The following is an 18,931-nucleotide window of genomic DNA, read 5'->3' on the forward strand; positions in this document are numbered from 1 at the left end:
TTGTGCTAAATTCTGCAGGCTCCGTGTGTAATATGATGATGTTTCGAAGAAGCGTTTAGTCGCGGACGCGGATATAAGCGGAGGATATATGTAGCAGATTATGAATGTTTGCGACGGCTCACCTCGCGACAAGACGACCCAGTAGTAAATTCTTTGTCGTGTGCTGACTCCCGATATAATTTTGCATTATCCATCGTACTTATTGCGTAGACTGTCCGTGAAATTTACGCCACATTGGCTTGTTCAGGGTAGTGATCAATATCTAATATATGAAGCGTAACTGGCTGGCTGTCAGGTATGAGTGCTCCGCTACATTATGTAAGCACACGAAACCGATTTACATCGCAGTTTAATTTTTATAGCCGTAGCATGAGCATCTGAACGAACGCTGCTTACGGAGGTACTGTTAGTAAATTTCAGTGCAGTGGAATTACAATCAGCTCTATGCATATGCCGGTTTCGCGACGCTGGCCTGTGACACACACCTGACGCTTATGCGGACCGAATGAACCCCACTAAACATTTACACTCTCGTAAATACGCCACATTTGCGAACAGAGTGACTGCTCCACATAAACATGTATTTCCAACGCATACAAACGGAAAATATCAGTCGCGAACGTGCCGCAAAAGCAATGGCGACAGCGGTAAGCGGGCCGGAGACTCCCGCGACTGCTTTCGAAACGGGCCGCTAGGGAGATTTCAGTGGCGCCCCTACAGCCCCTACAGGCAGCGCTCGGGCCGTATATGGCGCTCGCCTAGTTTAAATACGAACTCAGCTCTGCTGTGACATCAGGCTTGCAGCGTAGTGCAAGCTGGCTTAGATTTTTTTAACTCACTCACTGCGTGTCAGCAAATTTAATATATGACGTTTAGGCCTATTATAGTATACGGTTTCCCAGTGCACGGATACGACCACACATGTAGAATAAAACGGGACGCTGCTGACAGACGGAACTACTGCGATATCTACACTTTCAGTTTCCGTCCACCTGTCGTACACGACGTGCAGAAAACCACTCCACGGAGCGCTTTTCTGCGACACTTGCACTAGTATGACACGGACATAAAAAAAACTGCTACGGCATTAGCTCATTAGAGGAAGAAAGAATCTCACAACTGAAAGTTCCTCTCCTGTGATTGTGCCTGGTTCGCCTGAATGCGGTCACCTTATCAATGCCTGCACGGGGTCACCTTGGTGGTGGCATATCAGTCCCTTTGATGATGACTGCGATGACTTCGTGCTCGGGACCGTATACTTGGAGCTGCTACTGAAAAATCTTTAATAACACGGATAGGCGGGCTAGTTGGTTTGACATCTTAACGGTAACTTTTGCGCACTCGATACGGGGACACAGAAAAAGGTGACACGAAGACAAGCGCAGACTAACAACTGAATTTTATTCTACTGACAAGAATATATTCAGTCTGCGCTTGTCTTCGTGTCACAAGAATAAAATTCAGTTGTTAGTCTGCGCTTGTCTTCGTGTCACCTTTTTCTTTGTCCCCGTATCGAGTGCGCAAAAGTTACCGTTAAGATGAAAAATCTTGCCTACTTCCGCTAAGTGCAACAAATGCCGAGCAATTCCCAGGGCCCCAACTGCATTTGTTGAGGAAGTTCCTGGACTTTCGCGTGTGTTAACAATGAACGAAACAAATGCTCAGTGAGTTCTAATTGTTGCTACGTGGTTTATGGCTCCAGCTAATCTAATCGTTCGCTTCGAAATCCTTCGAGACAAACCACCATTCCCTTCCTATTCGCTTGGTAAGTAAATGTATACCTGTTGTGGGGATCCGCTTGATCCCCTTTCCTCCTCCCGCGAGCGCGATGTTCGAACGAGCGCGCTTTCCCGCGCACGTGACGTCACCTCGCGGGCCGACGCGCCGGCGGGCACCGACTGTCCTGCCGCCGCTGTCGCTCCTCCTCGCCCGGGAACATGCCTCCTCTCCCCCGCTCCTTATAAGCACGACGCGCGCGCTTCGCGCCCTCTCTCTTGCTCTTGCTCTTGGCTCTTGCTCCGGCTCCGGCCCCATGGATAGGGGAGATGGGGGAATGGAGGAGATGGGAGTCGGATACCGGGGCGCTCCTTGTCCCCGGCTGGCTCGTCTCCTCCCCGCCGCGCCGGCCGGTCGGGCGCCGTTTGGCCCTGATCGGACGCGCAGGGTAGGCCTCTGGTCACCTTGCGAGCGGCCCGCGTGCAACCTCGGCCATGGTCGCCTGTTTGGGCGACGCCGTAGGACGCGTGTCGGTACAGTGTAGTTCTTAACCCGGTCTTGGCGTTATTATGCACTGTACGACTCGGCCAATAAACCCCATGGTTCGTCCTGGCCCTTTGGAGCCTGTCGTCGCCTGTGTCGGTGAGTCGAACCCGTCGCGGCGTCTCCCTTGTGGACGCCGCGTACCTCTCTGGGGCATTTTGGATGGGTCATTTCCGGGCGTCGAGCTGACATCCTCGCTCAACGTCTCTAACGAAGCTAGCCGGGGTCGTTTGTTGCCCCGTAGCAAGACCCAGTATGCCCACACTGTGGAACAGAAAATTAGAAGTTGGAGTGTTCGATTTCTGGAATCGAGCGTGTACGTTAAGATAATAAATACAGCAATAAACAAATAGAGAGAAAGAAAGACAAGAAGAAAGAAAGAAATAAAGAAAGAAAGAAAGTTATGACGCGCTTTGGTTCACTTCTCATTGGCGCTTCGGTGCCATGACAAGCACGCACTGATGGAGGCTTACATACACATAAAGCGAGTTTTGTTATCGAGGCACAGGTATATCCTCGGTGGCTACGGGCCTGTATGCGAGAGTAAGATCGCCAACCTGCGGAGAGAGATTTATATACGTGCACTCTCTGCTGTTCATATGCGCAGACGCAGCTGTTTCACTTGTGTCCTCGGCTCTTATGCAAATCCATGGCTAAAACACAAACGAGCTACAAGGGCGACCAAGATTGACGCAATTGCTATGCAAGCGCGTAACATAAAAAGATAAACCCTATAGATAACGCAGCCAACTTGAAGATAAAGCGTAAAGTTGCCTTAATACTCACTAATTCAATCACTAGTGATTTAATTAGAAGGCATTTCAATAATTTAGCATTCGGTCCCATTAGTGTCTGGCATGCATACCTTTCAACAGCTGAAGTAGTGTTATCGGGTGATTTACTTCATTTTAACCTGATATACGGAAGAGCAATTCAATCAGGATGAAAACTTAACTATCCAAGTTTTGCTAAAAGCTGGATTATTCTTTTAGGCACTTCATAAAAGCACTGAATATGATTGCGTTTACTTATAAGAAATCAAGTATTCTGTCACAATAGGTGTGATATTATTTGCATTTATTTATTTTTTGCAGGAACATGGCAGACGGCCCGGATCCAAGTAAATATTCATCATCATTGCTACCTCTCGCAAATATATCTATAAAGAAATGTGCCAGACTGACTGACTGATTGATTCATCCACGCCAGCGAAAACTGCTGGGCCTATATAAACTTGAAATTTTTAGGTTAGTACATTCCCATCATGGCTCAGGTCTCACTATGGCTGTATTTTTGGAAATTGTAAGCAAAGTGGGATAGAGTGGGTTTTCGCAAATTTCTGATTACTTCGCAGCCCGTTAAGATATAGAACTTGTTTTTGCTTATATATGTAGCATACATAAAACCGGGTTTCAGGGTTTCGTCCTAATTACACGTGGACTCAGATAGCGTGTTTTTACGGATTTAGATGGGTTCAGCCTGTTCATGTATCCGATTGGTTTTTGCTGACAAATTTTGCCCGTACAAATGCACAAAAAAAAATTTAAGGAGTTCACCATATGAAGCCTCTGCGGGACTTTGCCATTACACCGTACATCTGTTGCACCATGGCGGTGCACAGGCCTAAGAGGTGAAATCAGCGCAGCGGTTTATCCAGAATTTCGATTCTAGGGGGTACGTGTCAAAATCCTCCGACGGGGGTGTTGGGGGGGGGGGGGGGGGTTAAGTCCCTGGGCGGTGTGCTCGTGGTTGTGGAATCTTTGGGGGGAGGGAGGTATTAGGGGGGGGGTGTATAAATTCCTGAATCAATTCGCCCAGCCACGCTGCTGGACCTAGTGACTTTATAATTCGGGACTATACATCATGGCGTAGAGCTCAACGAGGCTTCATTTTTTAGAATTACAGCCCCTCGGCGGCCTTTCCTTTTTTCGGATGCACGCGATGTCTTATCCTTGCGACGTAAGAGCTAGCTCATGCTTAGAAAACAAAATATGGATATCTGGCAGTGGCATAAAATTAGAATGTGTATGATGCAGCTCAAAACTTGATTACAAAATTCTCTTAACAAGACAGAACGTAGGTTCGGGGGGGGGGGAGTAGGGGGTGTCAAAACCCTTGTGGGGGGGAGGTGTTAGGGAAGGGGGGTGTATAAATTCCTGAATCAACGCCCAGCCAAGCTGCTGGACCTAGAGACTTCATATTTCGGGACTATACATCACAGGAGCTCAATGAGGCGTCATTTTTTAAAATTACAGCCCCCAGCGGCCTTTCCTTTTAAATGCAGAGCATTTCAGTAACTCACGATGTCACCCGCGTTGACGTCCGTAGTCCGCACCGCACCCCTCCCTACTATATATATATAAAAAAATACTATCCGGCGCCCGGTTTCGATCCCTCGACCCTGCGGGCAGAACGTAGGTGCTCAACCCACTGCGCCACAAAGACGACTTTTTTTTTTTTTTTTTGTAACAGTAACTTTATTTAAAAATATACATACAGGGCCAGATGAAGTGGTTACTGATGTTTCAGAGAACAGTGTAACATCCTTTGCTCACACAGACAAATAATCGCGTTCGGGAACTGAACAAACCAAGACAAGATTCAGCGTGTTTCGCCAGGGAAGTGGAAACCATTCGTAGACAGCGCCAGCAAAGCCACGTAGTACTGGCGATGGTGTATGGGACGCTAATAACGCGCCTTATATCGTTGACTCGTTCAAATTACTGCTGACGTGCGCTCTCTCGTCAACAGTTGCCACAAGTGCAACAACATTAACGTAACGCAAACTACTTAACGTCGTGCGCCCCCGGAAATGCTCTGCATTTCATCGTGCCCCTCGCGAGGGGGATGTTTTTTTTGTAGTTGCACCTTTACTGATTAGTCCAATTTGCTACTCTGCTGCTCCATCCACTCGTTTTGGAGGGGGAGTACTGTTGTCGACAAATTAAGCAGCGTCTTCTCAAAAAAGTTCCATTTCTGGCTTCACGCGTCCAATCACCATTTCAGTTTGTAATCGCATAATCTGTATAAAATTCCGGAACTTCGCGGACGGAACGGAGACGGTGGTCAACACGCACGTACACCGTAATAGCTATCTGAAAATGCATCCCAATGATCAGACTCATAATAAGTGACTGAGGGGGTTGACTAATTAACGCTCACTTTTAACAAAATTGTGGCTCACACCGTTGAGTAGGTGACGGCAAACGAAATTATCCTAGGTAGCCAAATAATCGAATTTATAGGTAGCATTTGCGAGGCTGCTGTAGGAGTTTTTCTTATGCTACAACCGATGAAAAAATACCGCTGGTATTTACTCAGGTCCCATGCTAACGCGTACTGAAGTGGCGCGCCGGTACGCAGGCGTACCTCCAAGTACTTAAAGTTAAGGGTAATTGGCGATTCCAGAGAGGGTTGCAATTTCAACAACATAAAAGGAAGGTTGAAAAAGTAGATCCCACAGATAACATGACCCTGGGGGGTTACTTTAAGTGGTCCGTAGGACAATTAACAAAATGGCTGGGTGGAAAAGTAGCTGGTAAACTTTCACTACGTTACCGGATTTCCTTAATATCTGGCCTCACTGCTAACTGTTGTATTAAAAAAAAATTACTACCTTTATTACGAAAAATCAGTATTTTTTCGGATGCTTTGCGAGCTCATGCTTTGATAACAAAATATGGATATCTTGAGCAGTCGCATACAATTAGAATGTGTATTATGCAGCTCAAAACTTGATAACACAATTCTGTTAATAAGACAGAACGCTGATGGCATCAGTATTCGGAAGTTTTGAACCATATTGTTTCACGCATTTAATCCATTGCGGCAGTCTAGAGGCGGAAAATTCGAGTGCTGCAGCGAAAGAGCCCGCACTGAATGTCCCCGACTGTCCCCTTATCAACGCTGAGGCATCTCTTCTACTCTGTTTCCGCGGCCACCGTGCTGTAACTCAAGACCACAAGTCGCCAGGAGATAGCCGACGTAAGTTTTTGAAATCAGCGGCCACGCCAGCCGCGCCTGGCAGCAAGCAAGCCAGCGCCATCCCCCGACGGGCTTGCGCGCTTCGGCGCGGTCTGCGAGAGATCAATCGCAGCGGCGTCTCCGGCGTTACGACTTGCACCCTTCCAGCCAGCGGCGGGTTTCCAGGCCCATGATCGCCACGCTCGCAGGCCCGGCTGCAGTTTTCCACCAAGTTCCCGTAGCTTTGGCTTAACTGCTGTGAAAAGTCCCTGTTGGTTGGCGTCCTTCGCGCCTCTCTCTCTCTCTCGGAGTTTCGGTTCTACTATATTTGCCTAGCGCGTGAGTATGGCACTGCTTTTGGCGCACGCCTGTCTTTATATGCGGCCACGTCTCTAAAAGCAGCTCCCACTTGCGGCCTTGACAATTGGCGGAAGTACGAGATGCGAGGGATGGAGATGATAAGCCGCAAAGATTTCCTTGCCGCATCTGTGAATGTGCCGCGAAGTGTGATGTGTGGAGAAAATCTCCTTGCGATGCTTACATTGCAAGTAAGCTTGCGCCATCGAGAACTAACGCATCACACGCGTTGGCTCTCGGCTGCGTTGAAAGAGAAAGTGCAGGGAGGTGGCCATTCAGCTCGGAGGCAGCATCACGTCTGCTCCCTGTCCATTGTACGTAACTTTTCTGCGATGGAGCGCGGAGCTGGAGCGTCCATGAGTGAGCGCATTGTTTGCGTGTGCGTACAGTCTGTTTTAACCTCTCTTATTAAAAAAACAAAAACAAAAACAGAAAAGCAAATGTATCGTTAATTTCTGTGCGTCGGCAATTTTGTTGTAACTGAAGTAAATTACTACAGCTGTGGCGTTGTACTGATTATAGCGATGGAAATGAGTGTATCTGCTGATGCGTTACTTTTGTAAAAGTAGATTGAGGAATGAAAAGTTCTGATTCATTTATTTAAAGTAAATTAAGTGTACTCAAGAGCGGTCTTTATTGCTCCAAAATGTAGCGAAATCGGTTCCAACTTTTCACGCTGTTAGCTCTTGTGCTGCTAGAGAGGAAAATGCTCTACGAAACATCTGTCGCTTTCTGTCCCCCCAAAAGTTCTATTAAACAATTCAGTTTTGTTGAGCTACACAAAATTGGAGCATTGGCTCAAAATTTGTAGTCTATTAGTTCCTGGGCTACCTCTAGCAGAAAAATTCTTTCATGAATGGCAGTCCAAGAAACATGTCTGATGAATATGTCAACAGTGTTTTTTTCCCAAAATCATAGAAATGGTTCACAGACAGTGCTTGTGGATAAACAATGCAGAAACACTTGTCAGTTGCTTAAGGTGATGGATCAATTTTATTGAATGCCACTGTGGACATCTGCATGCTGTATTTGGTGCACCTTTGTTTCAAAAGAATTTCCCACATTAGCTGGAAAGGGCACCAGAGGATTAAATAGCTTTTTTTACTTCTGCTGAAAGGTCGCATCTTGGGCAACTTTTTTTGGCTTTTGTTTCATGCAAACCATTCCTCGTTTGTTTAGAAATAAATAACCAAAGCCGACAATTCTCTCATGTTTCCCTTCTATTTTTTTTTTCTCCGACAGTGTTAAAAGAGCACACTACAAAATACGAGCCCCGCTGGCCACGCCCTAGCCAATGATTGTGCCCGCACCAGAGTGCGGAGCACTTAGGGCTATAATAAGCTCTGGCTTTAGACCCAGGCTGTCGTGTGTGTGTGCGTGTGTGTGTGTGTGTGTGTATGTATACACACACGCATATATGTATGTATGTGAGTGTACATGTATGCATGTATACGCACACATCGCCCTTGCCAGGGCACGCTTTGGGCACCCTGATGTTGTGTTCGGCTGAATCCTCCCTAATTGGGAGGGGCCCTCGACCACCCTACAGTAGGAGAGTGGTGGGATAACCAGTTTAATGGTGTCCGTTTACGGACACGCAGGACATTTTGAAATGGGCATTTACTGTGCGCATCAGTATGTATTCGGTTTCCACAGGTTTTATGGTGTGGATGGAGGGGGGCTAACTGGATAGAGTGACCCTCTTCAACATTTTCAAACAGCTACAGATTATATTTACATGTGCGTTTTACATATACCTTAGGTCTGGAATGCTGCCTGGCCCAGTAGAAATAATGATGTCGGTTAGAAGTGAGACTAAAGTGGATAGGTACAACCATACTGGGAAAGATTTCTGGAACATAGACAGCGCACCCTTGCTAGAACAGGATTTGGCCACCCTGGTGTAATATTCGGATGAATGTCGGGAAAGGCCTTCGTCCTGTAGTGACATAGATAGGCTGGTGAATGAATGAATGAATTTATACATATATGCATTGGCTGTAAGTAGGGGTGATAACTCTCACCACTTGCATCTTTCTTTTGACTGCACCTGTACACCAAGGCAAAACATTTGACTGCAATTGAAACTGAAACAAAGCCTACCACCGGTGGCAGTGACGCAGTTTGATTTTTAATGTTTATGAGCTGAAGTTAGCAGAGCTAAAGATAGTATCGTTTTGACAACATGTGCTCAGCAGAGGTTACCATATACAATTATTTTACATGGACATGTCCCTGCCTCACTTTCTCTGCCAATCCCATTTCACTATTCACGATTTGTGACGTTAATAGTGTGGAGAAGTGTATGGGACAGCAATGCCCGTTATGGCACTTTTCGTGGCATTTTCTGCATTAATAATCAACTTCTGCTGACATGAGGGGTATAATTGTATTCACAGCACTGTAATGTACCAACGTAGGCCAACTGGTCATTAGTGTAAAGACCCAGTTGACTTTAGCATTTAAAAGTCTCGGCTGGAAAAAGTTGGCACTTCAGCATATAAAATCTTGAGTAAGTTTTTGCAACTTGGGTAAAATGCAATTTTTATATGCTTCCTATTAAAAAAAAACACTTCGGGGTTTTGTTGTTTTGGTGTAAGATAAGTAAATGACGTACAAAAGTTTGGGGACTATAAAGTAATTTTTTTTTGACAAATTCTTACTGCTTGACCAAACGTTATCAGGAATTAGGAAGGCATGCTATATTTTGTAAATATTTTCACAATCTAGCATGGAATGTTTTAGTGTTATTAAAAAAAATTGCTTTGTACTGAAAATGAGGGATTTTGGCTTTATATTCTTACTTTAACTTTCTGAGAGTCTCAGTTGCTTGTGTTGTGGTTCTCTGTAACTTGTGTTTCTAGCAAAAGAGGCTGAGCATTAGGAGTCTTCTTTTTTTTTAATTTTTTAAAAGTTTGCTGAAAACAGAGTAGTATCTGTGTGAAGCTGTTTTCCTCTTCGATGAGGCTGTAGCTGTTACTGTTCCGCTCTATTGCACGGCTTAGACTTAATGCAAAACATTTTTGTGCCTCGTTCATTTTTTTTTAACAGCTTTATGGGCCTTGAGCAGAATTGTCAACATTTGTGCTCAAACTTTTTTCGTATCAACTCAGATTGCTGTTTGTAATCTCTGATTGTGCTGTTTTCATAATCAGTAGCGATTTACAGTTGTCAACATCTGTGCTGTCAACAGCAGGATGGTCAACATCTAGCTGTGCTCAAACTTTTTTTTGCAGCAACTCAGATTGCTGTTTGTAGTCTCTGATTCTGCTATTTTCATGATCAGCAGCAATTTGAATAAGTTGTGAAATATGAATTTGGGGTTGTTTCAGAATTTTTACATCCTGCTACGAAAATTTACATTTTGATTGTCTCTGGGTAGTCATGAAACTATGGCAGTGGTTCTCGAAGGGGCTCCATGAAGGCATTTCTGTGCCCTCTGAAGCTTTGGTCTTCAGTTAGGCTATGTCCCCTGTTCCCTTTTTCACTTTTGTTTTTTTCTTGGTACAATTCTATGGCAAACTATCTGCACACCTAAGCAGCTATGCCATTCCTTTGTTACTACAATTTCTGTCCGATGCCATCTAGTAGGGCAGCAGAAAAAAATTCAATTCTCCCTCTGGTCAGGACTCTATCAGCCTTGATGTTAAAAACTTGGTTTAGCAGGTGTGGCCTCCTTGCTTTTTTGCACAGCTTCCACATTTGGGCTGGTTTCTCTGCATAACATCAGAGCTGTGAAAAAAAGCCCAGTGCACCTAAAACGACCATAAAACAAAAACACCGTGGGCATGTGAGGAAACTGCTGTGACGTTACAACACACAATATTATTCTGTTACCCAGTTTGCCTTTTTTTTTCATGTCATTTTAGTCGCATATTGTCTAGGCCTGCAAGGGGTTCCTGGCCAATTCGAAGCTGAGGAGCTTTCGAAACAGTGGCCGCAAGTAGATTTTGGTTCAGTGTTTGGGCAAATCTTTTGATATGAATGCAGTTACTGCTAAAACTATAGAAAATTTTCATAACTTCAAATGGTAGCACTTCCCCACTACCAGGTTGCAAAACTGTTACCGACGATATTGTTTAACTTCGACTTTAAAATTGTTGGCTAGCTTCATGTTTTTAAATTATGCAGAATGTTCACTTTGGGAGTGTGGGTCACTTGGCTTTTTCTTCAGGGATCATGAAGACAACAAACTTCCTTGTTTAGTTTAAAAGAACCAGCCTTTGATAAGAAAATTTAGAAATTGGCCTATTTGGTACTTCATACTGCTTAAAGTTCAGCGTGTAACCAGGCAGGGACTGGACACAAAGGCACTTATGTCTCATCTATGCAATACAACTCTATCAACTCCATGCAGTTTAACTTAATGCAGTGTAGCCTTTGCTAAATTGTTCAACCCCATTCCAGCCCCAAAGGGCATTGTTTTAGGGGCGAAGCTCCTTAGGGCGTGGGTCTGTCCATCCTCGACGTATGTATGTAGCCACCTCTAGTTTAGTTCTTGGATTGTTTACTAGATGGCGTGGCTACCTCTAGTTTAGTTCTTGGATCGTTTACTAGATGGCGGTACTTGTATATGATGAAAAGATGCGCTTGGATTGTTTACTAGATGGCGTGGCTACCTCTAGTTTAGTTCTTGGATTGTTTACTAGATGGCGGGGAGCGTTGTAATAAAATCCGTTCGCTGTTGGCGCGCGCTCGGAGTCGCCCGATGGATAAGGCTGCAGATGTGCGAGCCCGCGAGGCAGAAGCGCTCCGTGAAGCTGCGCGACGCCGCCGCCAAGATCCTGCCGTACGAGAGCGGGAGGCCGAAGCGTGTCGTCTGGCTGCGCGACGCCGCCGCCAAGATCCCACTGTTCGAGAACGAGAGGCCCAAGCGTCACGGCAACGGCGCGAGGACCCTGCCGTACGCGAAGCGGCACGGCTGCGGCGCGAAGAGGATCTCCAAAACGTCAGAGAACGGGAAGCGGCGAGAAAGCGCGCGTATCGGCAGGCAGACCCCGATGCAGTGAGAGCTCGTGAGGCGTCTGCAAAACGCATCAGGCGAGCTCAGCCCCAAGGTGCTGACGCGCGGTTTAAGCGAGACTTTCTAGACGTTACGTTCGGACACAGATGTAGTGGGCGAACTTTCACTGAAGAGTCACAGTTTTACCGATGATTTCCCCTCAGGAGCTTCGCCCACTCATCATCATTCACCCCGTGGATATGCTGTGATTTTTTTTACCAAGAACAAAGATCACAGATATTGACAAACTTTCAAATTTCGCTCTACACAATTTCAACAGCGACATCATTTGGTGGGTACCAAAAACAGAGCAACCAGTGTGTTAACTCCACGGTAATATGAGCGTTTGAACCATCGCACTATCATGTTTATGGGGATAGCTTTTGTTGATAGCTGCCAACTGCAGAAACTAGTCCCTGTTATATCACAGGGGCAGTGTGAGAATGCAACCGGTGGGGCGCCACTCTTTCATTTGTTTCCCTTATTGTCTAGCTTAATTTTTTAAAGTTTACAGCAAAATGGGTATGGTGGTCATTCGTGTGCGCCAACCTCTTTAAAAGATCGAACTTGTATTTTATGGTACCATTAAAGGTCCACAAAACAGCAAAAGCAACTACAGTAGAACCCCGATTATACGACTTTCTCGAGACCGTGAAAAAGCGTCATAAAATCTGAACAACAATTACACCTATGTATAAATACAGTTTCATGCTGCGGATTTGCAAGAAACTTCAATGTAAACTACAAACTAATGCTTTGCAACGCTCGGAAACCCAAATCACTAAAAAAGTAAATGTGAAAAGAATAACATGGTACAGGTGCCAAACATGCAGTATTAAAACAATTTGTACCACAGTCCACTGCCGCGATTCCCCCCCGCCAGCCAGAGGAAATATGGCACACGCAATTACAACAAATGCATGTGGGAGCCTAATTGTGTGAGCGTAACCTCGTTGGCAATTCGCCGCTGAGTGGAAGAAATGAACACCTGCACAGTGCTCCAGCGACCGCTGTTCAACTTAGGCCTGTCAGAAGAGGGGGAAAGCGATTGTGTGGGGGAGCTGGTGGCTAGAGAGGAGAGAAACAAAAGATGAGATGGAGAAGAAAGCTGTGCCAGAGAGAACAGATGAAGGGGATTCCCAAGGTCTGCGGAACAGGCCCGCGGCACTTTGGTTTTCTTTCGCGGGTCGGTTGCGCGCTTTACATGGGTCGTCAGATAATGCTGGTCAGGCATGAATTCGTCTCGGATAACCGAGGTTTTTAACACATTGTTTCTACAGGGACTCTGCCTTGACTCGACTAGTCTGTCGTAAAACCTGGAGACGTATAACCGAGGTTCCACTGTGGTTGGGAACACAATTACTCTCATTAGTAAAAAATTAACATTTGACGCTTCACATGATGTTTTGGTGTCCCTTTTTTTTAATCCTTGCCTTCTTGTAACAAAAAATGCACAGTTCAGCATGAGAGCTTGAAATGAAAGGTAGTGGCTGCATTTTCTCCATCTAAAAACTTGTTTCATAGTGCGGACTGTTTTAAACCTTGGACTCTATGCCGACATAGGTGTTTCTGCCAGCCATTGAAGCTTCTGCAATATCATTTTCCCAGGTGAGCCAGCATGGCCAGTGGTAGTGTGCACTTTGTGCTCCTAGTGGCAGGCGCCTGCTGTACCCTGCTGGCCCCCCCAGCTGGGGGTGAGGTGTTCACCGCGCTGGTCGACCTCGAGAACCTGCTGCACACCGAAGGGGCTATTGTGCAGACACTTCAGCGTTACCTGGACGCAGAAGAAGGCCGGCTAGAGAAGATAAAAAAGTACGGCAATACTGGGAATGCCGCCTGTTTGCCATCTTTCGTGGCGTGTGGCATCGGAGCAGGAAGGGAAAAGGATTAAAACCTGGCCTCGCACTTCTAGGGTTTACTTCTGAATTCTCCTCCTCCTCTTCCTTGACTCCCTTTCTTTCGTTACCCCATTTCTGTGAATATTTTTGATGTGGAGCTATGCTTTTCTGGTGGCCAAGACGTGCATTTCAACAGGGCGTATGTGGCAGTACACCAAGTCTTGTAGAAATACATTGCTGATTGCCATTTACGGAGTGCTGCAGCGTGATTAGAGTGTAGAGTGCAGGGGCCAAAGGCCTAATCTCCAGCTGCCACGTAATATTCACAATATCAAACTCATGGCATTTTCTTTTGTTTTGTTTTTTCCTACTCTTTATGTGTGATTTCTTTAGCCGTGTCGAAATGAGCAGAGCTGCCATGCAAGCTGCCACACGAAGTACAGCACCCTCGTGTGACCGTAACAAGCACAAGCATGCTGTTACAGTTCTGGCGCAACAGCTGCACGCATGTTCAGGGAGAAATGAGGAGGTTACAAGTTTTCTACATGTACAGTTGAACCTCGTTATAAGAGACATGGATGTAAGAGACAAATGGGTATAAGAGACACTATTCACCCACATGGTTGGCTTCCCTATCTTTCCCATTAAATTGACCTCTTTTATAACAGACATCGGATGTAGAAGACAGTTGGTTATAAGGGACAAGTCATCCTTGAACTTTAATCAATAATCTCGCCTGTAACAGACATTTTAACTTCAGATGCAGTCACTAATTGCAGTTGCTTCCATTTTGGAAACACAGGTGGACGACAGACGCCTGCAGTCGCTATTTATTATAACTTCAGCAAACACAAAGTGGTTCAGTCAGCTGTGAAATGACGATGAGAAGCCCTGCCAATGGAAATGCAACTTACAGAAGCGGTTGAAGCTTCTGCCATCCATTGGATTTAGTGCGATCGCACATGCGGGCTCTCCTACTTGCGTAGCTCCCAATCAAGAAGCATCGCAGATTTTGAGTCCTGCAAGCGTAATGAATAGCCTGAGCACACAGTGGAAGAAGCTGTGTGCTCTGGCTACTCATCAGGCTTGTGAACTCAACATCTACGATTCATCTTCCACAAACAAGGAAAGTAAAAAAAGCTTGTAGAATCGGTTGTAAAAAACAGTATAAATACAGTCGTGAAGCAAACAAAGATTCAGAACTGTTTCATAAATTCTGGGGGCCAAACATAAATTAGATTGAATCTTTTGAAACATGCTGTAGCATTCTTTTGAGCTTATTTTAGTCATGCGGTGCCCACATTGAATTAGGGTCTGATTAGTAAGTGAAAACATGGTTTCGTGCTTATAAGAGACATCTCATATAAGAGACAGAAACTGCTCCCCGGTACGTGTCTCTTATAAAGGGGTTCAACTGTAATCTGCAGGGTGGCATTGACTTGGGAAATTGTGCTTTATTAATTGCTTTTTGTGTCATTACAGTTATCTTCAAGGTATGTCTTTAGGGATGCCACCGCTATTGCTTCTACAATCACATACATTTTCAAAGCAATGGCATGCAATTTCGGTAAAAAGAAGTATTGTGAGCCCTCTACTGGTGGCGCATTTTATAAAATGAATTGTTTTTTGAAAATTGGTATTAGGACATCGAGGCTTCCTCTTGTAAGGTCTTTAACTGATCAGAAGGAATTGCATTTTTCTTTTGCAGGCTTAGACAGGAATTCAGCCAGCTGCACAAAGCTGCCAGCCGTGACGGAGATGAATTTGTTGCGAACCCAGTTAATGCATTTCTACTGGTAAAAAAACTCACAGCTGACTGGAAGACCGTCTCCAGGCTAATGTTGAACACGGAGGGAAAAGGTGAGCAGTGGCTCGGTGACTCTCGTCTTGGCTGCTACATGTCTGGTTCAAGTACATTAGTATATCAAACACTGTTTCCTAGGAGCTGCTTTGTCAAAGATATTTATCAATTATAGTTGCAGGCATGGAAGAGTATTCTTTACATGGGCTTGCTCTCCTTTGAGGTGGAAAACGTTTTTTGGTGCACCAAAAGGTCCAAATTGTACTGCTCTCTGTATGGTCTTCATTTAATGGAAAAAGCCAGAAAGCTGTAGGGCTAGTTTTGTACAGTCCTGTTTTTCTGTGCGTTTGGCACTCCTGTTCGGCGTGAAAATGCCTTCTGATACTCTTTGATCCTAGTAGGTTATTGGGTGATAAAACGATGTCTAGGCAAACTCATGTCTGCTGTTAAACTAAAAATAGGGGGAGTGGAGGTCGCACAATGCAGCAGGCACTGGAGGGAGCCATAACCATGCGTCAGACAGCAGCAAGGTACAAGCTTTGGATGCAGACTGACAAGTTTAGCTGATGAGTTTTTGTGTGCACTTATAAGCAAACTATTCAGCAGGAGCTGACATTCTAAATGTGTGATCATGTTTCAAAATCCCACAAATTGTGAATTCTAAGTCTTAAGGTTTAAACATGCTAGGCCATGCTAAACAAGGTTTCAGGAGTAACGTATCCGCAGGCACACTACTGTCACTGCCTTAGGCAGTAAATTAACTAAATTAGTAGCTACTTTTGTTGGCCTATAAAGTGCTGGCAAGTGTGCTCTGCTCCCCCCCCCCTCCCCCCTTTTTTGTCTCCAAAGCTCTCATGTTCTGATCTGGGGTCGCAATTCTTATAGCTGGCCTAAATAAATAGGGAGCTGTGATGACGGAAACAGGAATTTGGTGCCAAAGGAAGCTCTTGGTGCTGCACATAAGGCAGCATGTGGTTTGGTTCACAGGTTCGTAGATGTTGGTGTGAGCCCAGTTATACCGTGCAGCCACCAAGCGAGTGCTCAGTCCACTTACAATGCAAGCATCATATTTCCTGTGCTAAACGCGCCTTCTCTCTGGCCTCCCTGTTGGATCAGCCATGGTGGAGAACATCACGCAATCGGGCAGCCTGCGGTTCCCCGACGAAGAGGACCTCACTGGGGCGGCCATTGCTCTGCTCCGGCTGCAGGACACATACCGGCTGGACACTGCCAGCTTGGCCAAGGGCCGCATCCAGGGCGTCACCAGGCCGTCACCCGAGCTGTCCGGTAGGCCCCACTGACCCCGTCTCCTCCTTTGAACATGTGCATGCTGTTGTCTTGGTGCCTTTCCTGGTGTTGGACTCGGGGAGGGGGCTGGTGTGATTTTGGAAGTAGTACACGCCAGCTAGTGGCCCCACCTGAAAATCTGATTATACATCGCAGCAAACGTTTCAGTGCCAGAACATTGGCCTCCACAAGTAACTCCAGCAGATGCTACCTAGCCTATTTTTGAGAAGCTAGAAAATTCTCTCTTCCATGCAGCTTGCACACAACCGATGGCCCCTCATGGCATGCATCAGTGCCTTTCACTCCTGGTCATGCTGCCGATGAGAAAATTAAATCTGGGCTAAGGAGATGCATCTTGTAGAACTGTGTCTTGGGCATAATGAGTAGTGCTCACGGGTCTATGTCCTTAGCTTTTTCGCATCTCTGTATGTAGCCTCAATATATGCATGTACTTTATTTGCACAATTCTAACACACCTTTCTTTGCTAAAAGTAGCCTTCAAATTTGTGTGCACATTACAATTGAAAAGTCAAAACCGAAACCGGTTTAAAAGTGGCCAGCAGCATTGCCATGGACATGAACTCATTCCAAAATCCAACTTAATCTAATCCAAAACAATTCATCATTCTCGCGTGAGTAAATTTTGGTGTACTCCTATCGCAATGAACTACCTTAGTCAGCTGATGCAAATATTTCTGCTACTGCAATTAGTACCTCGTTTCAGTAGTTATAGTTCCGAACAGGTACGTACCACTGTGAAGCATTCATCAAGCGCTAGGTAATTTTACTTGCCGACAGCGAGGGTAACCAAGCAGCATCATGCACACTGGGCTTCCCGGAAACATGAGTGCCCGAATGACGTAAACAAAGCAGAGCCATATTTTTATGCAAGGCTTCACTGGCCCTGAGCACAGACGTTTTCGAGAACTTGAAGACCCCTAGGTGCAATTTATAAATTATTAGCGAACGAACCAGTAGCCCATCATGCTTAAAATTGTGAAGGCCAAGGCACTTAAAATCGGAAACACTTTCAATGTTCCCCGCTTCAGTTTCAATGCGAGCAGGAGCTGGATAAGCAAGGAGTTGTTGATGGGCAAAAGATTTTCGCTGCCACAGTTGCTTGCATCAAATGAAATGCCTTCTGCCAGGTACAAGGTGTCATGACTTCTACATCTGTATGGTAGAATCGGAGTTAATTTTTTTTTAATTTTCCCGTGTAAACTTACCTGCGCATTACAATTAGGGGCAATTAGAATGATAAAAATAGAGTGTATGTGGTATATGCAGGAAATCCAAACTTATTCTGGACATTGAGTTTTGAAAGAAACTACAGTGGCTGCTAATTTACATGGCCAGGGAAGCACTATGTGCAATAAATAGTGACTGCGACGTTAGTAAGACTTTTTAGTGCAAAAGCACTGTAAGTCCCGTATTGCGAAAATGCGTGACTGGTGTCACTGCGGTATGGTACCCAAAATCAATGTTAGCATAACTCCCATTGACTGCAAATGCAGGTATGCACCAGCCTAATGTTCGTTTTGGCTGTGATGCGTTACGGGGCTGCGAACGTGGGTATGCATTGTTTGCAAATGTGGGTATGTGCTGACCTGATGTCCCCATTGGCTGCGATGTGCTATGTGGCTGGTAAAGCTGGTATATGGCGGCTGCAGCATCCACATTGGGTGTGCAACGGTGTCCCGTCTTGCGAAAATGCGTGACTGGTGTCACTGTGGTATGGTACCCAAAATCAATGTTAGCATAACTCCCATTGACTGCAAATGCAGGTATGCACCAGCCTAATGTTCGTTTTGGCTGTGATGCGTTACGGGGCTGCAAACGTGGGTATGCATTGCTTGCAAATGTGGGTATGTGCTTTCATACCCACATGCTATGTGCTGTGGTGCTGGTAACGCTGGTATATGGCGGCTGCAGCATCCACATTGGGTATGCGATGGCCTGCCGTTAAGCCTAATATTATGCTTTTGAGGTCTAGCATCCTGAGCCACTTGATGTACAATAATTTTGATGCTAGTTGGCATGTCATTAGGTTCAACGGTAAGGTTACCGAGCATTAAGGCTTAATATAGGCCTAGCAACATATGTAACACTCAGGGGGATTGGCCATTGACAATGACAGCAGCCATCAGAAACTCGCGGCCGATTCGCCAATTTTTATTTGGCTGTGGTGCAACATACCTACCCACAAATCTCACATACACGCTCAGGAGGATTGGCCAGTGATTGTGACAACTACTGTCAGAGGCTCACGTGTCTGATTCGCCCATTCCTATTGGCCGCAACGTCAACATATAGCTGCCCACACATATGCTTTTGCACATAACACATGTATAGAGTCTTAAAGGGCCCATGAAGATAACTTGCAAATTTGTTTTATTCAATAGATTTGGTGTTTAAGGTACCCTC

At 45.5% G+C, this 18,931-nt stretch overlaps 1 protein-coding gene across 8 annotated transcripts in view; it reads left to right on the forward strand.

Annotated features, from left to right (window-relative positions):
- Positions 1 to 6,294: 6,294 nt before the first annotated feature.
- Ph4alphaefb (prolyl 4-hydroxylase subunit alpha-1) overlaps positions 6,295 to 18,931 on the forward strand; it is a 56,056-nt gene continuing 43,419 nt past the window's right edge. For 3 of the 8 annotated variants that reach the window (XM_077684113.1, XM_077684127.1, XM_077684158.1), the window contains exons 1-4: positions 6,296 to 6,561; positions 13,190 to 13,393; positions 15,128 to 15,279; positions 16,337 to 16,507. In XM_077684113.1, the coding sequence (XP_077540239.1) occupies positions 13,200 to 13,393; positions 15,128 to 15,279; positions 16,337 to 16,507 (517 nt within the window). In that variant the 5' untranslated portion in view covers positions 6,296 to 6,561; positions 13,190 to 13,199. Of the gene's footprint in view, positions 6,562 to 6,874; positions 6,894 to 13,189; positions 13,394 to 15,127; positions 15,280 to 16,336; positions 16,508 to 18,931 lie in introns of those variants that run through there. The other 5 variants (XM_077684140.1, XM_077684150.1, XM_077684167.1 and 2 more) reach the window with 4 other exon arrangements.

This window comes from Haemaphysalis longicornis, unplaced genomic scaffold, assembly GCF_048455015.1.
Source record: "Haemaphysalis longicornis isolate Haplotype H1 unplaced genomic scaffold, Haemaphysalis longicornis Haplotype H1 scaffold_1, whole genome shotgun sequence".
Taxonomy (NCBI): Eukaryota; Metazoa; Arthropoda; class Arachnida; order Ixodida; family Ixodidae; genus Haemaphysalis; species Haemaphysalis longicornis.